The sequence below is a fragment of the Ricinus communis genome, chromosome 10 (genome assembly GCF_019578655.1).
Source record: "Ricinus communis isolate WT05 ecotype wild-type chromosome 10, ASM1957865v1, whole genome shotgun sequence".
NCBI classification, from domain to species: Eukaryota; Viridiplantae; Streptophyta; class Magnoliopsida; order Malpighiales; family Euphorbiaceae; genus Ricinus; species Ricinus communis.
The window spans coordinates 17,642,849-17,668,269 of record NC_063265.1 but is presented as its reverse complement, the minus strand read 5'-3'; the positions used below and the strand labels follow the sequence as shown (position 1 = coordinate 17,668,269).

Sequence of the window (25,421 nt, the reverse complement as noted above, 5' to 3'; positions counted from 1 at the left end):
ATTTAGTTGAATTTTCAATAAAAATTCTTGATTATATAACAGATAATTAATTTAATTCTAAAAATATTATTTATTTATATATTATTGATGTTGAACAATGATTTTTTTAAATATTTCTTGTAAAAACAAAAGAAGACAAATACACTTCCTAGTCGAAGAACAACAGATAGCCCGATATAATATAAGCCCAAAAATAATTCATACAGTATTAGTCATTAGGCTGTCCTATTTTTACGTGTAACCCGAACCCTTAACAAACCGTATGCAGCCCGGCAATAGTGCCACAAAATTAATATTATTAGAGATGAGCAATGTTCGGTTTGATTCGGATTTAATAAAAAAATTAAATTAAAATATCATAATTATAAAATTAAACCGAAAATAAAATCTAAATCTTCAAAAGAAAAGAGAGTTGCGAGTTCTCGTACTTGAAGATTTTATATTAAGAATTAGATTTTCTGTGGATGATTTATACTGTTACAATTGGCGACACCATAATTACTTGCCAACTACAATCCAAAACCTTAGCTCCCATATCAAAGAAACCTTCTTTTTCTTGACAGAGATACTGAAAAGCAATTGTTTTTATACTAGGAATGTTATGATTGGCAACACAATTATTACTTGGAAACTATAATTCAACATGATGCACCTTAAATTATATATAATAAAAAATGGAGGGACTTGCATTATAATAATCATAAAACACTATCTGGAAATTGAAGATAGGCATCATTGTCTATTAGCTCTCTAAATTTCATTAAAATGGCCTCATCTCACCTTGTTCATTACCAGGTTGCAAACCCTAAATGATTACAGAGTACCTCTTACATGTTTTTGTAATGGCATCTTTGGATGATAGTGTTGAAGACATGTTGTAATTTTCTAATGGCATCTCTTATGTAAAACTTAGGAAAATACGAAGATTTGAGGCTGGGAAATCACTTTGACACAAAATATGGATAAATGACAACTGAAAAAAATAAAATTAAAGAAACAGTCCCAAAATATATCACATTCCAATCCGGATAGGAGTAAGATTTAAGGTAGTTTAACTGTCAAAATAAACCAAGAATCTTGATATGTAAGTTGCTAATAGTACATTGGTTTCCACTAAAGTTTTGTTGCTTTCAAGCCTGCCCCCTCATCTTATCTAATACAGAAGGGTTAATCAAGGCCGTACACTGACAAATAGGACCAACCATTCGCTTTTTGCTTCCCTTTAGCTTAATAATAGGAATTTTGGAGGCTCCATTTGCCCTTTTCTTGGACCTTTTGTTGCCAATAGGAAATTGAGAATTCCTTTAATTATTTATATATATTTACATAATAGAATGCAATAATATCATAGAAAGTCATGACAAAAATAGGACAATTTGCACTTTTCGTATGGCCTAAACTTTATTTCATGTTATTATGAGAGCAGGTTGGGATCATCAAGCTCACTTTATATATTAAAAGCGAGGTCTGGATACCTGGAAAGTAAAGCAATTGATTATAAGTTCTTATAGCTATAACTTTTACGGTCAGATTATATATGACGGGTTTAGCCTGTTTAGGTGATTAATCCTCCAACAAATGACATAATTAAGTGGACAACTATTTTTCTCATATGGATATTTTCTTATACAAGTCTTTCAAAAAGAAAAAGAAAAAAAGTAAAGTGAAAAGAAAAGGAGAGAACCAACTTTCCTGATAGGCATTGGATGCATATCCTTCTTCCATGTCTTTTGGCTTTTGCTACTCACCTTCTTTCCTTCAAGGGCTGGCTCAAATAACACTTCAAAAGTTCAACCAAGTAAAACTTTGTCAGAGCTCCCAAACTAGTAATGCTTAATTACATTCCCAATCTTAGAGAGGAATTCTTTACTTTTCTGACAAGAATCCAATGCAAGTAGTTTTTTAAAATAAATCCAATTAAGCACAAATTATGTATTTTAGGAATTGATGAAAAGCAGCACAGCAAGAAGTTACCTACCAAGAGCTCCTGATGCACAAGATTCCCCACTCTCGAGGATAAAAGCTTAAAATATATCATATTATGAACCAGAAGCACCACAGCGAAGTATACGAGTTTATAAATTGGCAGCAATTTATGGCTCAACAAGATGGTGATTCCATCCTGGTACAAGGTTGCAGTACCTATACAGTTAGGGAAAAAACTGTCAGAGTATAACTATATACCCATTGAAAGAAAGAATACAGTTACATTATATAGGTAATCAAACTCACATTGCAATGACTATACTGTGATTCATCTTTTTTTTTTTTTTTTGTTCTAAACAAGTTTCCTATAAGATGATAAACAAAGACATGTTCGCTGATAATCAGGAGTTCTGCCAGTCTTTCTTTTCACCATAAGTAACCAGCCACCACTTGAGCTAATGATCTTCAACGGACACGAGATATATGGGCAAATGGCTCAGGGTTTGATTTTGGTGCAGCTTTTGCCCCTTCTGGAGTTCCAAATACATTCCAAAATCGCAGTGTCTCATCCCCAGCTGCAGATGCAACTGTGCATCCATCTGGACTCTGAAATGAACATTAACATAACATATCAGATCGTCATCAAATATAAATATATTTTCGAAGTCTCTCTGCAAGTTAAGATAATAACTCTGATAAAATTACCATTGAGCTGATTTTAGATACCTGAGCCATGAAGAGGACTCTAGAGGTATGGCCCTTTAGCTCAGCCATCTTTAACATAGATGGATACTTCCATAGAGTGAGCTGGTTATCAGTAAACCCATGGGAGCTTAGTAATTCACGCTCATGCTGGTTCCACAATAAAGAACAAACCTGCGAGCCTGTGTCTACTGAATTCAAGCATGTGCCAGTATGACTGTTCCAGAACTTTATGCACCTGTCACCCCCACCTCCACCAGACGCTAATAGATTGCTTTGGAAGGGACACCAAGCAAGGGCTTTCACTGCAGCTCTGTGTTCTTCAATCCTGTGGAGCCATTGGGTTGGTGAACGCGAAGATGTCATTAATCTATCCCATATGAAAAGAAGATTGTCATTCCCTCCACTTGCTAATTGCTGGCCTGAAGCTGACCATTTCAGTCCACAAACTTCCTGTTGGTGTCCCCTATATGTTTCAACAATGTGCTCTCTTATTCTCACATCATTATTGATGATTTTTCCATCCATTCCTCCAGTACTAAGAATGTAATTATTCCAAGCTAGTGAATTTACTCGTAACCGATGGCCACCTCTTAATGTTCTTAGCTGCATGAATTATAAAATTAGTCATTAACGGAAATGTATTAAAGACAATTGAACTCAATAAGTGCTTCATTGCAGACTATTCAGGGTCAGCTACATGGATGAGTTTTCTCCACATTCTGCCAGGTCTAGCGTGAAGAATGTAACGATTGTGTGTTGCAAGTCAATAGGAAAGAGTGCATACCTGGCGATTAGCACTATGGTCCCATATCTGAACATCAGAACTGTTCAAGCCTATGGCAATGTGACGTCCATCCGGAGCCCAGCTGACACTAGTAACAGGACCATCTTCACTATTAACAGTGACAAGTTCAGAGGTAGAACTTTTTGAAGCATCCCAAAGATAAACGGTATCTCCAAGAGCAATTGCAAGCATATTGCTACTACCCCAATCCAGCAAATTCAAGTAGAAATCATCAACAATCTCTGGTGCATCTAACGTCCTCTCTGAACTCTGCCAAAATGGAATCAAAACAATTAGATGCACAATTCTCCAAATAATTAGCACTAAAATTCATTCTTTGGTATATACTTATACTAGCTAAAATCTTAATTCCAGAGACTCAAAAGACTAGAACAAGCATAAACCTGAGGAATGTGACGCCGAGACTTGGCAGTTTTAGGCTTATGAACAGATGGTGAAGATGATGGTGACAAAAGCTCATGAGGGATTGGATCAATAGGAGCAGGTGGTTTATTCTTAAAGGCCAAAATTCGAGTCCGGTTGATATTAAAAGCATCAGCTAGCTGCTTCTGGTATGCCACTCTTGATGGTGAATTCCAAACGGTAGTTGGGTTCTCTTTGCCTTTCCTCCCTTCTGTCAGCATATAATGTGCATAATCGAAGTCCATAGCTGACCTATTCGGTATAAATCTGTCCAGCTATTTATAAAAAATGAAAATTGAATCAAAGAACAATCACTAAAAAGCCAGAATTACTTTTACAAAACCCTAATTCTGAGAGTGGATAAACATAAACACCAACCAAATTAGAACAAACAAACAACAATTTTGTAAAGAAAAGACATAATAGATAGTCATGTATGGCTATAAACAAACAAAATTTAATGATTATAATAATGATAATGTTCGATTACGTTTTCACAGTTCTTTCTTTGAAGAAACCGGTCTTGAAGAGGGCTTCGTGAATGAGTCTTGGTAGAAGAATATACCCATCTTGGATCCATAACGAATCCAACTGAATTCAAAGCCTACAAAAACACAAGAACACAACAATACCCACTTATATAAACTAAAATTAAAAACAACAAGAACAAAAACAAGATTCAACAAAGAGAAAATCGATAAAAATAAAATAAAATAAAAAGAGAGCCAAAACAGAATGATGATTGTGCTGTGTTCGGCCGATTGAGAGTTATGGAATAATCAAAACATTGGCTGATTTAGCGGTCAAAGAATTCGATTGATTGCTTTGTTTCTGAAAAGAAATTCGGCTCTTGAAGGGGTTTAACCTTTTGAAGGTTAAGTTTTTGAAAATTGTGCCGTTGGATATGTAACCGCCATAGACCTTAATTCAGGGGCCTTTTAGTAATTCAGTAACGTATCTGCACCTAGGCGGCCACGCCAGGTTAAAACAAGTTTTGCAAACGGCGCCGTAAACAGGTTCAAGAAAACCTGACGGATGATGCAATCGGTTGTTGGAATTTGACGATATACGGCGGCGTTTCTAGATGCAATCCTAACCACATGATTGACCTAATCAGGTTTTTATTTTTTATTTTTTTTATATAGTTTCTTTGTCAACAAGATTTTGGTTGACCAACTGACCTCCACTTGACTGACTCCCCCTTTCTGTTTTTGTCTTTCATGTCAGCCACTCTTTTACTCTCTTTTTTCTTGTTCTTATTCTTTTAATAAAATGTTTTGGGCTTGAAATTAAAGTCATTAATGATGGTCCTCTTAATCCCATGTCCTAACTAAAATATAAACAATGACCATATTTGATTTTTTTTTTAATGAATCTCAATATAAATTAAGAAATCAACAAAATAATATAAATGAATTTACTCTGATGATAAATATAAATATAAATTTAAATTATATTTTTATTTATAAAATAAGAAATTAATAATAGAGAAAGAGCAAATAAAAAGCTCTTTTTTTCCTTCTAATACCATCAAATACTAGAAAGTTTGTAAATAAAAAAATATTAATAAAAGAAAAAGAGAATATAGATAACTTTTTTTAATAATTTTATTTATTTTTTAAATTCATGGATCAATACTCGCATTAATGATTTATTTTAACGAAAATTTCACATTATATATGGTAAAATTATATTCCATTAAATGTTGCCAATAATGGAAATTTATGTCAAGCATTTAGAAGCTAAGGCTGTTCAGGAAGGAGCACAGTTGGTTTTGGAGCATTTAGAAGTGTACGTGTGTTTGTCAGATCGTCTACATGTAAAATTTAAAAGAATATAATTAAAACTGCAAATGAACACCGTCAATTTTAATAATAATTAAAATTAAAATCCTAATCATATAAGTAAAAGTAACATTCGAAACTAATATCAAATTTTAATTATATAAGCTGCTGACCATAAAATTGACACGTCATTTATTTCAATTCTGGGTGGTTCTATGACACATATAAAATACTAAATCATTTTCCTGGCAAGATCATACCATCATTATGCAATGCCTTTCTACTTTCTATTATTATTCCTAATCATTCCAACTATGATTTGTTTTTTTATATATATTTATTTATTTATGTAAAAATGATAGATGAACCAATAAATTCAGAATTAAGATTTTTTTATTCTTAAAAATAAAAATATCAAGCAGACAATTATAATTTGTTGGAATTTTTATTATTAATCATGTGTATGTTTTATTAATGTCAGTATAAACTAGCACATGTATGATAAGATCAGTAGAACTAATAATTTAATTTTTTTTTAAATGTGTGGGAATTATCTTTAATAAGTTATCCAAAAATTGATGTGCACCCAAATTGACCAGTCATATGTCAAATTTGGTGAACAACTTACAAAAGGTGATAGCTGTGGAATAATTCCACTGTATTTATCTTTATATAAAATAAAAATAAAAATAAAAGAAGAAGAAAAAGAAAAAGAGAAGAGGGAAAAGAAAAGAAAAGAAAAGAAAGAAGTAATTAGTTGTTAAACAGCTCTTAATCCAACTAATAAAAAAGGTTAATCACCCATTAATTAAAAATCCAATTACCATTTCTTTTCTGTTCCCCAAAAATACACACACATACACACATCTGATGTGCTCATCCTCTTTCTCTCTCCTTCCACACGCAAATCGAGACCAATTAAAATAACAGATTCTCGATGAACAAAAAGAAAAAAAATATTTCAATTAAATAAATAACGATTAAAAATCTAGGGTTTCGAAATCCATCCTCTCTCTCTCTCTCTGTCTCCATTCGATTTTCCTTCCCTCCAAACGCCATTGCTGCTGTCTTTTTCTGTTTTTCATTTTCCCGGGAAAGTTGGACAAAAGTTTTATTGGTCTATTATATCTTTTTCTCTTTATATTGTAGCGCGGTGATCTCAAAATATTTTCTCTCTCTCGTTTTCTCCGGGGAATTCATTTTCCCGGGAAAATCTTCACCTTTGAATTTCTCGGATTCTTCTCTGAATCACGCTTTTCTATTTCGTAGGTATCTGCCTCTCTCTCTCTGTTTTTTCTCATGATTCTGTTTGTTTAAAACAGAAACTTTTTCTGGAGAGATTCTCCGGTTAAAAGAAAATTTTCCTTAAGGTTATTATTTCTCTTAATTTTTTGTTTCATAAGTTTGAGAACAATTATCTTGTTTTTCTTTTTTAGTTCTTATGATTTAGCTTTTGTTGTGTAAATTTTGAGCTGGAAAATATTTCCGGGAAGGCAAACAGGGTTAATTTTTCTGTTGTTTGTTTGTTATCTTGTTAGGTGTTTTGCATGTGATTAACTGATCTGAGAGGAAAACTAGGCGGTGTTTGGATTTGACGAAAGGAAATATATTGGTGATATTAGAGAAGATCTATTAGACTCAACGGAGAGAGAGAGAGAGAGAGAGAGAGAGAGAAAGAGTTAGAATTTTGAGATTATTTTGTAGTAGTAAAGAAATGACTGTTTGTTGATTATGAATTGGATCTTTCAATCACCTTGATTTTGTTGGATGCTAATTGTTTATGGATTTGGAAGTATTTTCACCTACTGCTGCGCCTTCGCGGCCAAGAGATTTGGTGAAATGTTGTAATTGTGGGTGTAGTTGTTCTTTAGTAGCTTCTTCATCCCCGGGTTCTTCTTGGCTTCGCTCTGTAAAACGAAAGTTTGATGAGTTTGAGGAGGGTAATCGATTCTTTATACCTGGGTTTGATCTCTTCTCAAATCCACGTGTGCAAATTGAGAATGAATGTGCTGCACTACGGGAAACAGTTAGTAGCCAACAGCAAGCAATTCAGGATTTATATGCTGAACTGGAAGAGGAGAGGAATGCTTCTTCCTCAGCTGCAAATGAAGCAATGTCTATGATATTGAGGTTGCAAAGGGAGAAGGCAGAGATTCAAATGGAATCAAGGCAATTCAAGCGTTTTGCTGAGGAGAAAATGGCTCATGATCAGCAGGAGCTTTTAGCTTTGGAGGATATATTGTATAAGAGAGAGCAGGCTATTCAGTCACTTACTTGCGAGGTCCAGGCTTATAAGCATAGGATGCTGAGTTATGGGCTGACTGAGGCAGAGGTTGAGGGGGACAAGGGTGAGAGGAGTGGGTTTAGCCGTAACCCAAGTATGGCTGAAAATCTGGATGCTGCTCAATTTGAGTTTCCATTGTATGATTACCCTCCCCTAAAATGCAGTTTGAATGAGAATCCAAATGCTTTGGAGGCAGAGGGGGATGATGATGTTGTGGATGTTGAGAAATATGCTTTTGGTGAGACTCCTCGTCCTCGGGATCATTTGAAGAATTTGGAATATAGGATCAATCAGATGGAGAAGAGTCCCAGTAGCAGTCAATTAGATGGGGAACCCTCTAGTGCAAAAAATATTCTAGAGAAGGTGATAGTTGGCCACTCTCCCAGGCTGCCAAGACATAACAGGGTCTTCTCCGGGGATAGTTCAAATTCTTTTATGGGGATGCCAAGAGAAGCAGGTCCAGATATTGCCAATGAATCTCCTCGGTTCAAGTTTAGCAACAGCTTTAAGAAGATGGATTATGTTACTCATTCAGAAGACCACTCAAATTTGAGAAGGGTGGATAATGCATCAGATTTTGGAGATGACATGAGTGACAGAGTTTATACCATTGATTCTATTCATAATGGGGTACCATCTAATGGTTTTACTGAACCAAAACCTGGAGTTGGGATTTCCGAAGATTATATTTCCACTCCAAGGGATATATTGAATCGGCCTGATGTTAGTGATCCTGACATTAAAAAGCTGTACATGAGACTTCAGGCACTTGAGGCTGACAGGGAATCTATGAGGCAGGCAATTATTTCAATGCGGACTGATAAAGCACAGATGGTGCTGCTGAAAGAAATAGCTCAACATTTGAGCAAGGAAATGTCACCAGAAAGACGAATGCCTGTGAAAAAGCCATCTATTGTTGGAACCTTTTCATTCATGTCAATATTCAAGGTAATTCTGAATGCATTATGTATATGAATGGTTTATAGATGTGGATACTACTTTTGGTTTCTTTACCTGGAGGTTTCCATAGTTACTGGAAGCATCCTAAACTAGCAGATGTTTGGTATTAAAGTATTGCGCTATTTTATTAGCAACTTGCTGCATATTGTATTGCTCGAGCACTAATTGTACTTGGGTTTCATTTGTATGTTCAGTGGATCATATCCTTCATTTTCTGGAGAAAGAAAGCTCGTCGAAGCAGGTGAGTAAATGTTACACGCATACTTAAGTTACAGAGTGATCTATTTATAGGTGGAGGGAGAGGGGAGGACAAATAACCTTTGCCAATAGTTTACAGGAAGACTCTAGAAGGTTGTGAAGAAGAAAATCTTTGAAAGCTCTGAAGTACTAGTTGAACTATTAAAGAACCATTTATAACTTTGGCAGCAGCAAAACTCTATATGCTCTTGAGAATGGAATTGAGATTTTCACATTATATGTTCTTCAGTCCTTTAGGCCTGAGAAGATAAGTTGAATATTTGATGTCATTTTGTGATGGCAGGTATATGTGTGGGCTTTCAGCCACCAACGTTGGTTTGCTTCTGCTTTTGGACAAAGGTCCCCGTACAAGGCAGTGGAGATGTCTTACAAGTACACAAGTCTGAAGCCACTAGTCAAACTACCATATCCATTTGAAGCTGATGGTCAGACATGTGAGCCCCAAGTGGATTTGGTCACCTTGCCTTAAAATTTTTTTGCATTCTTTTCCTGTATTCGTTGCCACTGCAGATTTGAGTGTTTTGTGCAGTGTTCTTTGATTTCAATTTCCCTGGATTGAATATATTTTGCTTGTTGGTCGGTGAAGATGGATTGTGCTATGGGTATGCTAGCCCATGTAGTTTGTTGGAATGTTAGCTTGAGGTACACGTCTCATGACAGCCCCCTCCTGTAAATTGCAATTCTTGTATGATTCTTAATCAAATATGCAATGGTTACTTTTTCATTTTCTAATGAAAGATGAAGCCTCAATTTAAGGGTTTATTTTTTCTTTGCGTTTCTGCTGATTTTCCATTTGCTTTTCTGCTAATTTTCCATTTGCTGTATGGAACCTCTGAATCTTTGTAATCTCAGTTTATACCGAGTGGACAAATCCAGCTAATCCACAGATTGAGAACTTGCAAAGACAAGGCTATAGGGAATGCGACAAACTTGTAAGTTGGGTTAATATTAATCTGTTATTACTGTGGTTCTATTTTAACTTGGAAAATGGACTTGTTCTCTGGCCTTTAACGGTGACTTTTTCAATACTGGTGTATGAGCTGTTTTGCCTTTTTCTGAGCTGATCTCCATGATCTTGGGGTTGGCACGTACTATATTTGATACATATTATATATTTAGACCAAATTTGGATGGTCGCAGTCCACTTATTCTTGGTCGCACAAGCACTTGCTGTTAATTGTTTTTGTTTAGATTACAGAATGGCATGGAAACATTTAAGTTGCTTTAGATTCGAGAACTGCCCAAATGTTGCACGAAATTGTGATAGCGAGCTAAACCAAAAGGCGGATGGTTTTGTGGTTGTGTTTTTGTTATCCAATTAATGGTGTTCAATAATGGCTTAAGAATTGGTACAAAGTACATAATGCAAGAATTTTTTCTCTAATGGTGTTCGTTCCTTCTGGCCGGCCTCTCTTATTACTACTACAAACTACCTCCCAAGTGCTAAGTGAAATGCCCACTTTGTATTGCATAGCCGTACTTTTACTTTTATTGATTTTTCTTGATATTGTGTGCGATCGGAAATTTGGCAGTTTCTCAAAAATATTTTCAGATTTTGGGATGAGATCTTTCCTTCTCCCAAACGGCCAAATGATTCAAGGAGTGGAAGAAACTTCGTATTGAAGTACTGATTCGCAATCATTTTCCCCATCTGGTAAATAGATTATGTCCCAACACAACTTGAAGTTGCGAAGAAGAAAGAAAAACGTTATAAATATTATATTATTGTCAGTCAGGACTATTTGGATTGGCCAACCATATCCTTCCCCTCCAGAAAGATGAGATTGGCCCCATCATTTATCAACCTAATTAAAGTCTCTTTGACAAAGCTTAGCAGGTAGCTTTCTGAAATCAATTCCGCCCACAGATTTAAGCAACATTTATTAGTCTTAATAGGGTATGATTTTTTTTTTAAGTAATACATATAAATTGTTGGGATACCACAAAATTCTTTTTAACTCAGTAATATTGATGGTAACATAGTGAATAAGGAGATATAAAAGAGTAAAAGAACTGACGAGCTTTTAACTCTGTAACATTAAAATTAATTAATGGAAGTGTGAGGTTAAGAATTTGATCTCCTATAAAAATAAGATAAAAAGGAGAAATTACTGAACCTAATTATATAAAGAAACTCTGAAATTTTAGATTTGATGAGGAGGAAAGAAAGAAGGGATCAGCTGGGCGTTCCTACCAGTCATAACGGCCATGATAGGCCAGGTTATGTTGAGTCTGGACTCTTGACCTAAACCGGAATTGATGTAGCTTAATTATAATTGCTGCTGCCACATCTAATCATCTACAAACATTTTTTTCTCTAATATAATAGTTTTACATTTCAAACCAAATTAAATTTATAACCATAAGAAAATTATAATTTAATAAAAAATTTAATATTAAATTTTTTTAGACTTATTATAGAGAGAAATATTTTCTTCATACAAAATTTTAAAAATTTGTAACTTATTATAATATAAAATTTATTCATATTTATAATTGATCCAAATTAAAATCAAATTTTCTTTTAATAATTATTTTTTTTATTTAAAGTATGACTATAAAGAGATTTTACTGGATATTGGTAGTGAAAATCTTTTATAGCACTTGCGCTTCTAATTTTAATATCACTAAAACCTCACAATTTTCTAGGTCGACATTGTTTGTTGATCTAGCTTTAAAGCATTTGAGGTGCTATGTCTTGATTGAGTTTGTCCTCGATGCTAGTTTTAATCTTAATGTACATATATGCTCAAGTTCTTGTTGTTATTATTATTGGTTTTCTCTCTCTCTCTTTTTTTCTTAAATTCTTAGTCGGTAAATGGAAAAAAAAAAAAAAAGTTCTTTTTTCTTTCAAAAAATAAAATAAAATAAAATAAAGCTTTAGAAAGATTCTGGGAATTATTGTTACATTTACTTGTACATTTTATGTAACGAAACAAGCAAAAGCTACAAATTACTTTTGCTAATGTGATTGCAAAAGTATCGCAGCCTTGACAACAACTATATCGCGTACTCGATGATCTTCAACATTTCTTCCAGCTTATCTGTTTCTTCTCCTGGCAGCAAGCTAGCCTCTTCAGGTTGTTGTATAGAAATGTAGGAATTGATAACTGGATCTTCCAACACTATGAAATATTACTACTAACCCAAGTGTCGCACAGTACTTCACTAGTAGTTATCCTGGTGGCAGGGTTTCGATCAAGCTTTTTTCTCACCAATTCTTTAGCAATTTCTGAAATATCAGGCCAAGAATCTGATGACAAATCAAGATCCCCGTGTAAAACCTCTTCTTCTATCTTCTTCTCTGTTGGAGCCCAGAAAGGAGGCACCCCAGTTAATAAAATGTAAAGAATCACTCCGATACTCCATATATCAGCTTCAGGGCCATAATAGTTTTTAAAACTTCAGGTGCTAAGTAAAGTAGGGTACCGGCAATCTCGCTAAATTTTTCACTTGGCTTGAAGAAAGTTGAGAATCCGAAATGGATTATTTTGAGAGGAGAATCTTCCTGTTCACCGAGAAATAGAATATTTTCTGGCTCAAGGACTCTATGCATTACCCCTAGAGAATGCAGCCTCTGAACAACTACAGCAATAGTCCTGATAATCTTAGCTGCATCAGTTTCTGAATATCGGCCGTGCTTTTTAATTCTATCCAAGAGCGAACCACCTTTGCACAATTCCATAACAATATACACTGACTCATCATCCTCGTAAGCCTCTTGTATTTTTGTAACATTTGGATTTCCTGTCAACTGCTGCATTATCTGAATTTCATTCATCAGATCCTTCACATCCTTGTTTGTGATCATTTTTTGCTTCTCCATCAATTTGCAGGCATATTCTTTTCTTGTTGCTTTTTCAACGCAAAGAAACACTGAACGATAACGTCCTTCATCAATTTTCCTCCCCAGACGGAAATAAAATGTTTGGTCTTTCTGTATAAGTAAAGTGTCTATTTGCGTTAGCATTTGTTTCGCAGGTGGGTTATTGAAATGTTATCTGTTGTTAGTATGGGAGGCTCATACACAAGCATTACCCATCCTGTTATTGCTATCACTTGCAATAGTAGGATGCTATATTTTCTGTTTGCTGCAGCAAGCAATACAAAACACAAATCTGTCATTTCAACTCTTCAACTTTTTTGAAACCTTAAGCTTGGATTAACATAAAGAAATGAAGAACAATTTAGTAAGGAACAAATAATTATCATCTTGCATCTGATAAAAAAATTTATATTTCTGTAATAACCGACATATCAAATGATCATGTCTTATGTCTTTGATTGTTTAGAAAAACTAAAAACTCAAGAACCAGAGGACTAATACATTATAAATATTAGAAAAAGTATCATTGACGAACAAAAAAATAGGAAATTATACTACACTATTCCAGTGACCTGAATCTATATTGATAATAGAAGAGAACTACATATGAAAGCAGCAATGTCTCAGACAAAGTGTCTGTCAGAGAAATTGCATACGGCCCTTGCGGAACTTCCTTATACAAAGAATGAGTAATGACATGGTGGCTGAATTCTTCTATGTGGATTTGATGATGTCGTAGCTCAGATGTTTGTTGTATAATTATAATTTGGCTGAAACTTATTGCTTCTTTTCTATAAGAGAGATAGTCATCAATGTTGCCAAAACCTAGAACAAGAAAAGGGAATAAGAGGAGAATTTCTTGTCATCCCTGTTTTTCATATCTTTCAGTAATTTTATTCGTGAATGTTTAATGTGTTTTTAATCGCAGTTTAAGAAGCTACTGTTACTATGAGAATGATTTGATGACCGTTAATCTCTTGTATTCACGTTATCAAATATGAGCAACATGATAATAATTACATATTAAAGTAAAAATAATTAAATTAATTAAATTTCTGCGAATCGAATTTTTTTTTAAATATCTAAAAAATTTCATACTAAAAATTGTAAAACAATAAAACTATGTATATAATTCTAATTAATATTAATTATGAGTCAGGACGTACTTAACATATGTGAACAAGCTTGGAAACGACACAAATCATGGGAATACTCTTTTGCTGCAATTATAAATTATTCATCGTTTTTATGTTAAAACTTGGCCTTGTGAAAGAAATATCTATTTGGGGTTGCAGTCGAATGACCATTACTTGTAGCTGATATTGATGATCTAAAATCATCCAATTTTTGGTATTGAAGGAATTCGTTTCACTCATGATGATATTCACAGTTCAAATGAATGAGCAAAGCATCTTCTATCTCTAGCATTCATAATGTTGATGCTCTTTATATTATAGGTAACATATCCACTTCCATCCTTCATTTATAATGTTTAGATAAAAAAATTACAATTGTTGAATGATTGCTTGGCCTTTACTTTCTAATTCTATGATCATAAAAACTTCTCTCAACTAGTAATCTGTTTTTTTTTTTTTTCTCTCCTTATAGGCTCTTCAGGTTATTGTTCTATGCAAGGGTAGGAATCATGGTTCTTTCGAGGCCTGTAAACCATTAGTCCGAAACCAAAGGTGGGACAACGCTTCACTTGCAGTAATCCTAGTATCGGGGTTTCGATCAAGCATTCTTCTCACCAAATCCTTAGCATTCTCTGAAATAACAGGCCAAGGATCTGATGACAAATCAAGACCTTCATGTAAAACCGTTTGGTATATCATTTCCTTTGTTTCCGCCCAAAAGGGAGGCGTCCCACTTAACAAAATGTAAAGAATCACCCCAGCGCTCCAAATGTCAGCTTCAGGACCGTAATGCTTCTTTAAAACTTCAGGTGCAATATAAAATGGGGTACCAGCAGGTTCACTAAGCTTTTCACCTGGCTTGAAAAATGTTGACAATCCGAAATCTATTACTTTGAGAGGCGAGTTTTGTTCTTCATTGAGAAATAGAAAATTATCCGGCTTAAGGTCTTTATGCATAACCCCTGAAGAGTGTAAACTCTGCACAACTGTAACAATAGTCCTGATAAGCTCAGCTGCCTCAGTTTCTGTGCATCGGCCCCGCTTTTTCATCCGATCAAAGAGCTCACCACCTCTACATAACTCCATAACAATGTATACTGCTTCAGAATCTTCATAAGCGTCCTGTATTGATGCGACATTAGGATTTCCTTCCAAATGACGCATTATCTGAATTTCCCCCACCAGAGCCTTTACATGTTCAGTTCTGGTCAGGTTTGCCTTCTCAATCACTTTGCAGGCATATTGTCTGCTTGTTGCCTTCTCAACACAAAGAAACACAGCACCAGAGCTACCTTCGCCAAACACTCTCCCCAGATTGAAAATTTCGTTAAAATGTTTAGTCTTGGGCTGTAAGATTGCATTGTTTATTTTCATTACCGTTGGTCTTGGAGGTTCCCTTTCCCCGACAGAAGGTGGGTTTTCATCGACAGGCTCTGCGTTGCTAGTATCAGGAAGTAAATCATGATCATATTCCCAGCAGAGGATCGCGTCAGAGAATGTTGATTTAAAGAAACTGCAGTTCCCCGAGCAAGCATTACCCATATCTAAATCAATTCCTTTTACAATGTTGCAGGATGCTATTTATTCTATATTCTCCAGCAGGACAAGAATCACAACTTGAACTCGGATCACAAAAGAAAAATTGTAGATTGTCCTTCTGGTCTTGCCTAAATTCTGTAATACTGTAGAACCCAAAAGTTTAACAAATTAAAGCAGAGAACCAAAGCATGAACATAAGCAAAAAGAAAACTCGAAATTTTTAATCTGCTTGCTGCAATCATAACATAACTTTATATGAACTGAAACTTAATCAGTTCGCTAGTAGGATTAGGAATCTAACTAATAGAATTATAAATCCTTAACCAGTGCTAAATATAAGATAGAACTCCCAGTGACAGTGGGTTTCTAAATTGCGAAGTCCCTAAATAAATAAAATTATCTTGACAATCAAAAATATGGGTCACTTATTTAATTATCAAATTTAATATTAATAAGAGCAACTGATCCGTTAATAATGTCAATTAATATAGAACTATAATTTTAAGTTATGTTTTTGGGTTGATATAATTGAATGGATGTCCAACTGAAGTCAAGGATTAACGAAATCATCAATATTAATGATTCAGCAGGAAAAATATTAAATAATTAGTTATTGTTAGTTAGTGTTGGAAAAATAGAAAAGAAAAGGAAAAACAATAAGAAATCCACGTGGAGTGCGTTGAACACTAAACACGGAGTCGACGCGTTCGCGGGTGGTCAAACATAAAAAGAAATTAGTACAATGGACCAAAAGCAGGAATGAGATTATTAGGTCTTAAACAAAAAAAAATATATATATATATATTAATATTTATATCTAATTTCGATTAAGATTTAATTAGAATTCAATGTGAAAAAAGTAAAATAGTGAATTTTAGCATAAAAAAGTAATAATTAATCATTATAATGTAATATTAATTTTCATGGAATCTAGTAATAATCACTTTTAAGGTACAAATATGTAAATATTATTGGACTGAATAAAAAAATAATTTATGGAAAAATAAAGTTTAATATTAGAAAATGCAACATTCTAATGAATAAAATTATTATAAACCTTGACATAGTTTCAAAAAATCAGAATAATTTGTATTAAAATGTGATATATTTCACTTTAGTTAAACAAATTATATTAAAAAAAGTACCAAATTTAAAATAAAATTATTAAAAATGGAAAAGTAGAATGGAGGGCAAGGAAAAGGCTCTTCATTTTAAATTCAATAATATATGGCATTAAAATTGTTAATATTATTGAGTAATGCGCATAGAATTTATCAAACAAAATTGAATTCCAAAATAGCTGAATTGAGTGGGAATTGAGGAAATCTTGGGCATGTCTCATAATTAGAATAAACATAGCTCATAATCATATTTCAGCTCTTCTTAATATTTCTTTTTATTTTTATAAAATCCAACTTATATAATAGATAATAATTCATTTATTTATTTATTTTTAAAATTATGGTTCAATTCTTAGTGGTGACTATTTTTCTCGTGGTGGATATATATGCAAAACCTCATCAATGAGCTAAGCCACTCGCACATTATTAAGAAAAGAAGTGTAAAAAAAATTAAATTACTATACAGTATAGGTTTTTTTTTAAAGGTAAAGTATATATTAGAACACGTAAAGTCTTATTTGAGTTAATCTTCTCGGTCTTTATTGGCCCGTGGCTGTTGATTTTTTATTTTATGAACGAATTAGTTTCGTTATAAATCAATTGGTGTTAATGCTTTAGTACATTAGTCTTTATCCGATGATTTATAGACTTTACATATTGAAATCATAAATCATTGATTACATGGTATCTTAACTTAATAAATATTTCAACTTGTTAAATGTTTAGATCGCTTTTTTAAAATATATCTAATTATTACTAAAGAGATTAAAATATTTGTTAGATTGGATCAAGAGTTTATATATATATATATATATAGAGAGAGAGAAAGATTGGATCAAGAGTTAAGAGATTAAGAATATCAAAAAAATAAATATTTAAATATATATTTAGCATATTTCTTTTAAATAATAATTTACTATTTATTTTAGGACGATTTAATTTAATTCTTGAAGATAAAAACTACAAGAGTATAAGTTGTTATAAAACAAATGTTAGGTGTTTTATTTTATTTTAATTAATTTAACTATTTAAGATAAATTTAGTGAATTACGTCATCCATAAATAAATATTAATACATGACTTATTTATTAAATATTATATTTTAATTAAAAATAATAAATAAACTAACCAATAATACAATACCTAATGAATAATCACAGGTATCAGTCTGTCTGTGAATGATGGCATAGAAATGGTAATTTGATGGCCGCTATCTTGTATATCTTTGACATCAGTGACACTTCAATTATTAGTAGGCACCTCCATTGGAACTACCCTTTCTGCTTTAATTCTTTATCACTTCCTTTAATCCATTTTTGTTATCTTTTACAAAAAAACTTGTAAATCTATTTCAATCATAATAATTTCCTTGGAATATTTCAATCTTGAATTATTATTATTATTAATAATTAAAAATTAGAGTCCTAGGTTTCACTATGATTGACAAATTGTCAAATGATTATTTTAATATAATTGATTGCCGTCACCAGCCCCCCAGGTGACATATTCTATGAAATTATTGTGGAAAGTCCTTCCAATCAATCCTCCAAGGATTATATCAAATTGCATGAAGATTTCTTAAGTTGTGTACTGATTGTACTTATTGGTGGCAATTAGTTAATCATTAAGGATTCAATTCTCTAAACAAATTTAGATGTGGAAATTCAGTATTTGGTATCCATCTACCAATCAATAAAATTAGCATTTTGTATTTTTTTTCTTTTTTTACTTTTTGGTACTTCAAATATAATTTTAAAAGTGAACAATCAGTACAGTTTTGAATCTCAACAATAATAAATAAACTCAATTATTGGATTAATAGTGTAATGAGAATTAGTATATAATCATCCAACAGATATATTATAATTAAAGAAATGCTCCCATCATATTTTGTGGAATTTTTCTTTCATTTAATGGGTACTATGATTACACTCTAATTTATGATCCCTAATTGATTGATGCTAATTAACAACTTGTAATATTCTCTTTCTACCCCCTTGATTTCATACTTTTTTTTTTTTTTTATACTTTAGAAGTTCTCTTTAACTCTATTTTGCAAAATAAGTTTTAAATAATTAAAAGCTAAAGTCATATTAGTAAATTTTATAATATTAAAATGTGTAAATTTAAATTTAAAGAAATGTGTACATTAATCGTTCTAATTTATAATGAAATTTGTGTGTAATTTCTAATAGAGAAAAACAATAAGATTTCAAATATTAAAAAATTTGATGCAAATAAAAAAAAAAGAAATTAAAGTTCAAGAACAATTATAATTTATAGGACACTAATGAAAACACACACAAATTCAAAGACTGAAATTAATATGAATCAACATACGAGCAAAATTTGTCTCGCACAACAATCACAAGCCAAAGCTTGGCTCTCCCTCTTGGCACCACACTCGATCCTCCCATTGTGGCACTTGTGATGCATCCACCTTCAACAAAAGGAGGAGAAATCTCTAATCAGCCATTCATGGCCAACTCTTGGCTATTAAGCACATTTTTGTTTGTCATTTGGAGGGGCAAGGAACAGCTCAAAGTAAAGAGAAACTTCTATCAGAATTAGATCCATCAATCCTGATTTCTAATTCAAGCCATTATATATACCATCTTCTTTTTTAGTGCTCGGTAGTTTCTAAAATTGCTTTCGTGCTTTTAGGAATAAAAACGTTATAAAGAATAAAAAAACATGAAAAAAAATTATCACATAATTTGACGTTTTTACACTTAAATAACTGATTTTTCTATAACAAAAAAATATCATGTGACTTAATTGATTTTTATATTTTTACTGTCTTATAAATAATATCTTTATATTTCTATAGTTTAATATTAATATAATGCTCATTTTTTAAATTAAAAAAATACTTATTAAATGATTTAATATACAACTAGCTATATCGAATTCATGTTAAATAAAATTATTATATCTATTTTAATCTTATTAAGAATAAAACAAAATAATTTCTGAAATAAAATCATAATAATCTTAATAGTAGTATTTACAGTTGATTTGATGGTAAATTATTTATAAAATGATTATATTATTAAATGTTAATATTCTATTATAAAATAGTAGTGATAGTTAAGTAGTAGGGTGTTAGGATCAGATTCTGCTTAATAAAGTTGACCTAGATCTCATCTAATAAATCAAGGTTATAACTCTATGCCTATTAAAACTTTTCTTTTATAATGATGGAAAAAGGGGAAAGAAAATGAAAAAGGTGGTGGTGGAGAAATGGGCAAGTAGTGGATAACATAAAAATATATTCAGAAAGGGAAAGAATGGTTGGGCGATGGAACATGTGTTAATGGCAATAATGGTGCCACATATTCTGTGTCACTTACCCACACCTTATAATTTGATATAAAATAAGATTACTTTATTTTTCCAACCGACTATGTAGTCTCAGTCCTCTGGCAGTCATTGATTTATTTGACTTAATACACTCAGAATAATTAAAGGATATTTAAAACATTTTAAAGAAAAAAACAAGAACAAAGAGAATTCATATATATATATAGGGAGTAATTAAGTAGAGCTCTAACTAATTAATTGGTTTATTGAGTAGTAATATAGATTAAGAGTGAGTAATGAAATCTAGGATTCAACTTCCCTCCTCAAAAAAGTACAGCCCGAACTTTCAACCTTGTTGAATGTCGTAATAATTTAGGTGCTTACGCCAGTTGAAACTAATTCCCTGATTGTTTTAATAGTCCTAACGTTCCTTCGAGGAGCTTTCTTATTTATTGCGTTCGTTCCCTCTCTCTCTATATATATAAACTTACTCATATCCAAGCCTCGTCGAAACAAAGGAAAATTAAGATGATCAACATGTCTTGTTTCGGTAAAAAGGTTTTGGGTCTTTGTAGTTCCTCAGCCTGGTTTCTAATAGCATGTTCTTATAGGTTTATCATTCTTAGGATTAACCCATTCTGGATTCAGCTTTGCTATTTTTTTTCCATTTCTTTTCTTGGTTTTGGTTTTCTCAAGGCTTTCAAACCAAGAACCCGTGATTCATTTAGCCCTAGGAACTTGGATTTGTTCTTCACATCTGTTTCTGCATCCACAGTTTCAAGCATGTCAACTGTGGAAATGGAGGTTTTCTCCAATTCCCAACTCGTCATTTTAACTGTCTTGATGTTCGTAGGTGGAGAAGTTTTCACTTCTTTGGTGGGACTCCTGTTCAGGAAGTCTCAACTCAGAAGAAAATGGATTAGCAATGTAGGGTTAGTTTCTTCTGTTAGAAGTGACACTGATGGCACGTACAAAATGCAGACAAAACAAGGTGATAATGAAAATCTTGATTCAAGATATGAAGTTAAACTTCACATCCAATACACATCATCAATATTAGATATGAAGATTTTGAAGTACAACTCATTTAGGTTTTTGGGTCTTGTAGTTTTGGGTTACCTTCTGCTTCTTCATTTTTTAGGAATACTTCTAGTTTTGGTTTATTTAGCCTCTGTTAAAAGTGCAAGAAATGTCCTTGAAACCAAAGGACTAAACATTTTCACGTTCTCTTTGTTTACCATTGTTTCAACCTTTGCAAGTTGTGGGTTTGTCCCAACAAATGAAAACATGATGGTTTTTAGCAAGAATTCAGGTCTTCTCCTTATTCTTATCCCTCAGGTCCTTTTTGGTAACACATTATTTCCTTCGTGCCTGAGGTTTTCCATTTGGTTCTTGGGAAATTTTTTCAAGAAAGTAGAATCCAATTACTTGTTGAAGAACACAAGTAAAATTGGATATCTTCACTTGTTGCCAAGTTTGCATTCTTTATTTTTGGTTGGTACTGTGTTTGGTTTCATTCTGGTTCAGTTTGTACTGTTCTGCTCCCTGGAGTGGAATTCAGAAGCATTGAATGGATTGAATTCTTTCCAGAAAATTATAGGAGTCCTGTTTCAAACAGTCAACTCCAGACATACTGGTGAAACTATTGTTGATCTCTCAGCCATCTCCCCTGCTATCCTGGTGCTATTTATTGTCATGATGTTAGTCTCTCTCTCTCTCCCTATAGTATTTTTTTTTTTCAAGTTCAACATATTTATTTATCTTTAAAAAAAAAAGTAGTATCTGAAGTATATTAATATACTTTAAGATATAAAGTAATTACCTATTTTAAGAATGTAATTTTAGAGTGATATATGTCTACTATTATCATTAAAAATTTCAGGTGAAATTGGGTGGGTAGAGTCTAATGATTTCTAGAACACTGTCACTCTTTCATTAACATAAATATATTGGATTAGATACCCTCAAAAAACTATATATGCATTAAAAATTCTGGAAGAGTAACCTATGTAAAAAAAAATTAATATGGAAGATGACCCTAAAATTGTCTATTTGTTGTTTGGAAAGTATACGAAGCAGTGGTGTATGAGGGAGAAATTGTCGAGAAATGCCAGGAAGGTGACATTTCCTGTAAGGACATGTAAATCTTCCAAGTATTTCAGGCAAATTATGATCTTGGTTTTGTTAAAAATAATTAACATGTTTCTTATATTTATCAAAATAAATCTCTGTACCACTACTAAATCAAAGTTTTATATAACATTTCATCCCAAACTAATACACCCAGAGCATTTCTATGAAAAAGAATTATTGAAACTAAAATTTTAATCACGATTCTAATTAAATGGTTGGAATCCGCCAATGGGTTTGAGTTTTTTCTTTTCTTTTTTCTTTCTTATACTTCATAGATTAAACAGGTGAAGCCAAATTGGCCATGGGTTTCAGAGTAACCTTCTCCTTTAAATCAAGTTAAATTATAATATTCCTCGTGAATAAAAAAAATAAATTTCCCCATTTTTTATTAGTAAAAAACATTAATTAACTCGTCGAATCGAATTAATTATGTGATCAAAGAATAAAAATATATAAAGTTGCCACTCTCTTCCACTTTCCTAACTACCTAAGCTATTCATATGGATTAAATTTACATTATAAAATATGAATTTTAAAATAAGCATCACTTGGCTTTAAATTAAATAGTAAAGAGTTTATTTTTAAAATTAAAAAAAAAAATTGTTATCAATCTGTATGAGAACTGCCTTATCTATTTTTTTTCACTTATAATATAATCACATGATGAATCTTATGAGTTTGGTTGAGTTGTTTTATGTATATTCCATTGGCTTTGTTTACAGGTACCTTCCTCCATATACAGCATTCCTTCCCATAAAAGATGATACAGAAATAGATGGGAGAAGTAAAAGATGGAGGGGAAAGCTTTTGGAGAACATAATATTTTCACAGCTCTCATATTTGGTCATCTTTGTCATCCTCATATGTATAACAGAGAGACACAAGATGAAGCAAGATCCCCTTAATTTCAATGTTTTGAACATTGTGCTAGAGGTCATCAGGTACTTATTATCTTACACTTCTGTGATTGTTTTTAAATGAAGTAGCTAATCTGCCCATGGTTGACTTTCAGTTAATTTTCTTAAATTTTTTAATTGATTCCGATTGAGGTTTTATAAGATTTGAATTCGAATATTCATAATTTTGAAGATAACCCCAGGTTCAACAGATCCAGATGATACCTAGCTAGTGTATGCTAAAACAACAGGAGAAAAAAAAATAAAAGAAAAAACCACAACTAGACAACACACGACCGAACAACATTAAATTAAAAGAATACATTAAGACAAATTTGTGGGTTCGTAGTATGGCCTTGAATATGTATTGACAGTTTGTTCTTCCTAAATTGGTTTTCAGTGCATATGGAAATGTGGGGTTTACAGCAGGCTATAGCTGTAAGAGGCAAATACATCCTGATAGCATTTGCCAAGACAAATGGTATGGGTTTTCTGGAAGATGGAGTGACGAAGGGAGGGTTATTCTAATAATGGTCATGTTTTTTGGAAGACTTAAGAAGTTCAATATGAATGGAGGTAGAGCATGGATTCTTTTGTAAGCACTGTATATAAATATTTTCCAATATTAATTTGCATATATATATGTTGTTAAATTTAATTCCAAGTGTACAATAATAAGGGAAATTCTAAAAATTTATTAAAAAATGTAATTCCAAGTGTATACTTATTACTATTCACGTTTAACGACTACTTAACGACCATTTTTAGGTAGTTAAATGCATATTGGTTGTCAAGGATTTTGCTGTATGAATTTTTAACATGTTTCTACCAAGTTTACAAGTTAAAGGAAAGATAAATAATAAAAAAATGAATTATTGCATTGCATGATTTCTATTATTTATTAGTAAATTAAACTATTGTTATTTCATGAAAGAAAGTCCTAAGGTCTATATATATATATATATATATATATATGTATGTATATGTGTGTGTCCGGGTGTTTCAGAGAAAATTAAAAAAATGAATAATTGGATTGCATGATTATTGTTATTTATTTATAGTTAGATTAATCTGATTATTTTCAATTGACTTCAGTGGTAATCCACGTACTAATATAGTCGAGATGATTTTGTCCAATTAATAATCTAACGATAAGTAGTTGTTATGCAATAAAATATATTATTTGTTTGATTATCATAGCTCTCATAAATTTATTAGGAGCATGAGGAAACCTTTGATTTAAAATCTAAATTCGGTAAAATCTTTGTATAGTCGTAGTATGTGACCAAATAAAATTTATAACTATAAAGAAGTTATAACTTAATGATGGTTTGAGTATTAAAAGTTTTCTTTAGACTTAATATTTAATCTTGTTGGCGAAATGATAGACTATAGAGATAAGATACGTAAATATTTTGTCATATTATACAAATAAGATTGATGAGATAAAACAGTAAAACAAAACATAGCATAACATATCATTTTTAAAGTTATATATATATATATATATATATAATTTCTTAAGACATGTCTCTCATGTTTATAATATGGGGTCGGTTAAACTTTTCATTTATTTCTTGATCTAATTATAATCTTGTAGTATATGACATTTATTTTTCGACTCTATTTAAAAATTTGATAAATAATGCCCAACGGACTAAATGTTTATTTAAGAAAAAGTTGATGTAGTGTAAAATGGATTTTTATTTAATTGGTGATTTTTTTAAAAAATAGACTTTTTATTATTATTAATTATTAATAAATGTAACTTGTAACATACAAGTAAATTTACATATAAATGTTGCTAGAGTAATGAACTTTTCCTCTGAAAAGTATTAGTTGCGTTGATGGAATAATTATATATGATATTTTGACTGTATTTAGTAGATTGATAAAAAAAAATATTTTATTTGATGATTATAATAAATTATAAATCAACTTTATTATCATTTGAAAAGTTTTTAAATGAGTCCATTCTTTTGATTATCAAACTCAAACTACTTTTAATTTAATAGAAGATCCACGAACTCATATATATATATATATAAAATTCTAATTAAGAATGACAAACAAAAGATATATAATGTTTCACTAAAATAAAATAAAAAAACTAAAAACATAAATCTAACATAAATTTTTAAAAGATTTTTCAACTAAATAAATTCATCTTCGTTGTTAGAGGAATTTTATTTATCTCTAAATATTAAAATCTTAAAAGTTATGAGATCTTTTTTTATACATTTTAAATTTGCCACGTATTTTTTTAAATTCAATATTAAAGAGATATAAAAAACTTCTCTCCAAATCAATAAACTTTAGTAACTCATATAAATTATGTAGGAA

The 25,421-nt window shown here is 31.8% G+C and overlaps 5 protein-coding genes across 10 annotated transcripts; 2 read left to right on the top strand and 3 right to left on the bottom strand.

Moving 5' to 3' along the window:
- Nucleotides 1–1,010: 1,010 nt before the first annotated feature.
- On the bottom strand, nt 1,011–5,058 carry LOC8259804 (cell division cycle 20.2, cofactor of APC complex). Of its 3 annotated transcripts, XM_048380041.1 has the most exons (8): nt 4,329–5,058; nt 3,820–4,113; nt 3,416–3,685; nt 2,653–3,234; nt 2,233–2,532; nt 1,979–2,142; nt 1,689–1,780; nt 1,011–1,475 (listed from the first exon to the last, which is right to left on the bottom strand). In XM_048380041.1, the coding sequence occupies exons 1-5, from the start codon at nt 4,416–4,418 to the stop codon at nt 2,392–2,394; spliced, it is 1,377 nt and encodes a 458-aa protein (XP_048235998.1). In that variant the 5' UTR covers nt 4,419–5,058; the 3' UTR covers nt 1,011–1,475; nt 1,689–1,780; nt 1,979–2,142; nt 2,233–2,391. The 3 variants fall into 3 exon arrangements, with proteins under 3 accessions (XP_048235998.1, XP_048235999.1, XP_015577795.2); XM_048380042.1 differs by lacking the exon at nt 1,011–1,475 and having other exon boundaries at nt 1,585–1,874; XM_015722309.3 differs by lacking the exon at nt 1,011–1,475 and having other exon boundaries at nt 1,585–1,780.
- A 1,250-nt stretch (nt 5,059–6,308) lies between these two features.
- Nucleotides 6,309–10,508, top strand: LOC8259803 (myosin-binding protein 7). 4 transcript variants are annotated; one of them, XR_007217632.1, is made up of 6 exons: nt 6,309–6,891; nt 7,161–8,854; nt 9,061–9,107; nt 9,408–9,766; nt 9,977–10,056; nt 10,316–10,508. XR_007217632.1 is itself a non-coding variant. In XM_015722341.3 (4 exons), the coding sequence occupies exons 2-4, from the start codon at nt 7,403–7,405 to the stop codon at nt 9,508–9,510; spliced, it is 1,602 nt and encodes a 533-aa protein (XP_015577827.1). In that variant the 5' UTR covers nt 6,309–6,891; nt 7,161–7,402; the 3' UTR covers nt 9,511–9,892. The 4 variants fall into 4 exon arrangements, 2 of the variants coding, with proteins under 2 accessions (XP_015577827.1, XP_015577826.1); XR_001535552.3 differs by having other exon boundaries at nt 9,977–10,508; XM_015722341.3 differs by lacking the exons at nt 9,977–10,056; nt 10,316–10,508 and having other exon boundaries at nt 9,408–9,892.
- A 1,741-nt stretch (nt 10,509–12,249) lies between these two features.
- LOC8259802 (calcium-dependent protein kinase 1) lies at nt 12,250–13,094 on the bottom strand. The gene is given in 2 exon segments (XM_025158230.2): nt 12,250–12,515; nt 12,518–13,094. Coding segments are annotated over 2 exon segments (843 nt in total).
- Nucleotides 13,095–14,542: 1,448 nt separating this feature from the next.
- On the bottom strand, nt 14,543–15,656 carry LOC8259801 (calcium-dependent protein kinase 2-like). The gene has a single exon (XM_025158229.2). It carries the CDS (start codon nt 15,626–15,628, stop codon nt 14,594–14,596), a length of 1,035 nt encoding a protein of 344 aa, XP_025013997.2. The 5' UTR covers nt 15,629–15,656; the 3' UTR covers nt 14,543–14,593.
- Nucleotides 15,657–20,545: 4,889 nt separating this feature from the next.
- Nucleotides 20,546–23,811, top strand: LOC8259800 (sodium transporter HKT1). The gene is made up of 3 exons (XM_015722320.3): nt 20,546–21,749; nt 22,905–23,123; nt 23,479–23,811. The coding sequence occupies exons 1-3, from the start codon at nt 20,578–20,580 to the stop codon at nt 23,675–23,677; spliced, it is 1,590 nt and encodes a 529-aa protein (XP_015577806.1). The 5' UTR covers nt 20,546–20,577; the 3' UTR covers nt 23,678–23,811.
- The last annotated feature ends 1,610 nt before the right edge of the window (nt 23,812–25,421 follow it).

Bases quoted from the DNA above. Each gene is read 5' to 3' on its own strand.
- LOC8259803 (XM_015722341.3), top strand. From the start codon at position 7,403: ATGGATTTGGAAGTATTTTCACCTACTGCTGCGCCTTCGCGGCCAAGA. The intron at 8,855-9,060 runs GTAATTCTGAAT...TTGTATGTTCAG, and splicing joins CATTCATGTCAATATTCAAG to TGGATCATATCCTTCATTTT. The intron at 9,108-9,407 runs GTGAGTAAATGT...TTGTGATGGCAG, and splicing joins AAGAAAGCTCGTCGAAGCAG to GTATATGTGTGGGCTTTCAG.
- LOC8259801 (XM_025158229.2), bottom strand. From the start codon at position 15,628: ATGGGTAATGCTTGCTCGGGGAACTGCAGTTTCTTTAAATCAACATTC.
- LOC8259804 (XM_048380041.1), bottom strand. From the start codon at position 4,418: ATGGATCCAAGATGGGTATATTCTTCTACCAAGACTCATTCACGAAGC. The intron at 4,114-4,328 runs GTAATCGAACAT...TTTTATAAATAG, and splicing joins AAAGAAAGAACTGTGAAAAC to CTGGACAGATTTATACCGAA. The intron at 3,235-3,415 runs GTATGCACTCTT...TAATTCATGCAG, and splicing joins ACCATAGTGCTAATCGCCAG to CTAAGAACATTAAGAGGTGG.
- LOC8259800 (XM_015722320.3), top strand. From the start codon at position 20,578: ATGATCAACATGTCTTGTTTCGGTAAAAAGGTTTTGGGTCTTTGTAGT. The intron at 21,750-22,904 runs GTTAGTCTCTCT...CTTTGTTTACAG, and splicing joins GTGCTATTTATTGTCATGAT to GTACCTTCCTCCATATACAG. The intron at 23,124-23,478 runs GTACTTATTATC...ATTGGTTTTCAG, and splicing joins ATTGTGCTAGAGGTCATCAG to TGCATATGGAAATGTGGGGT.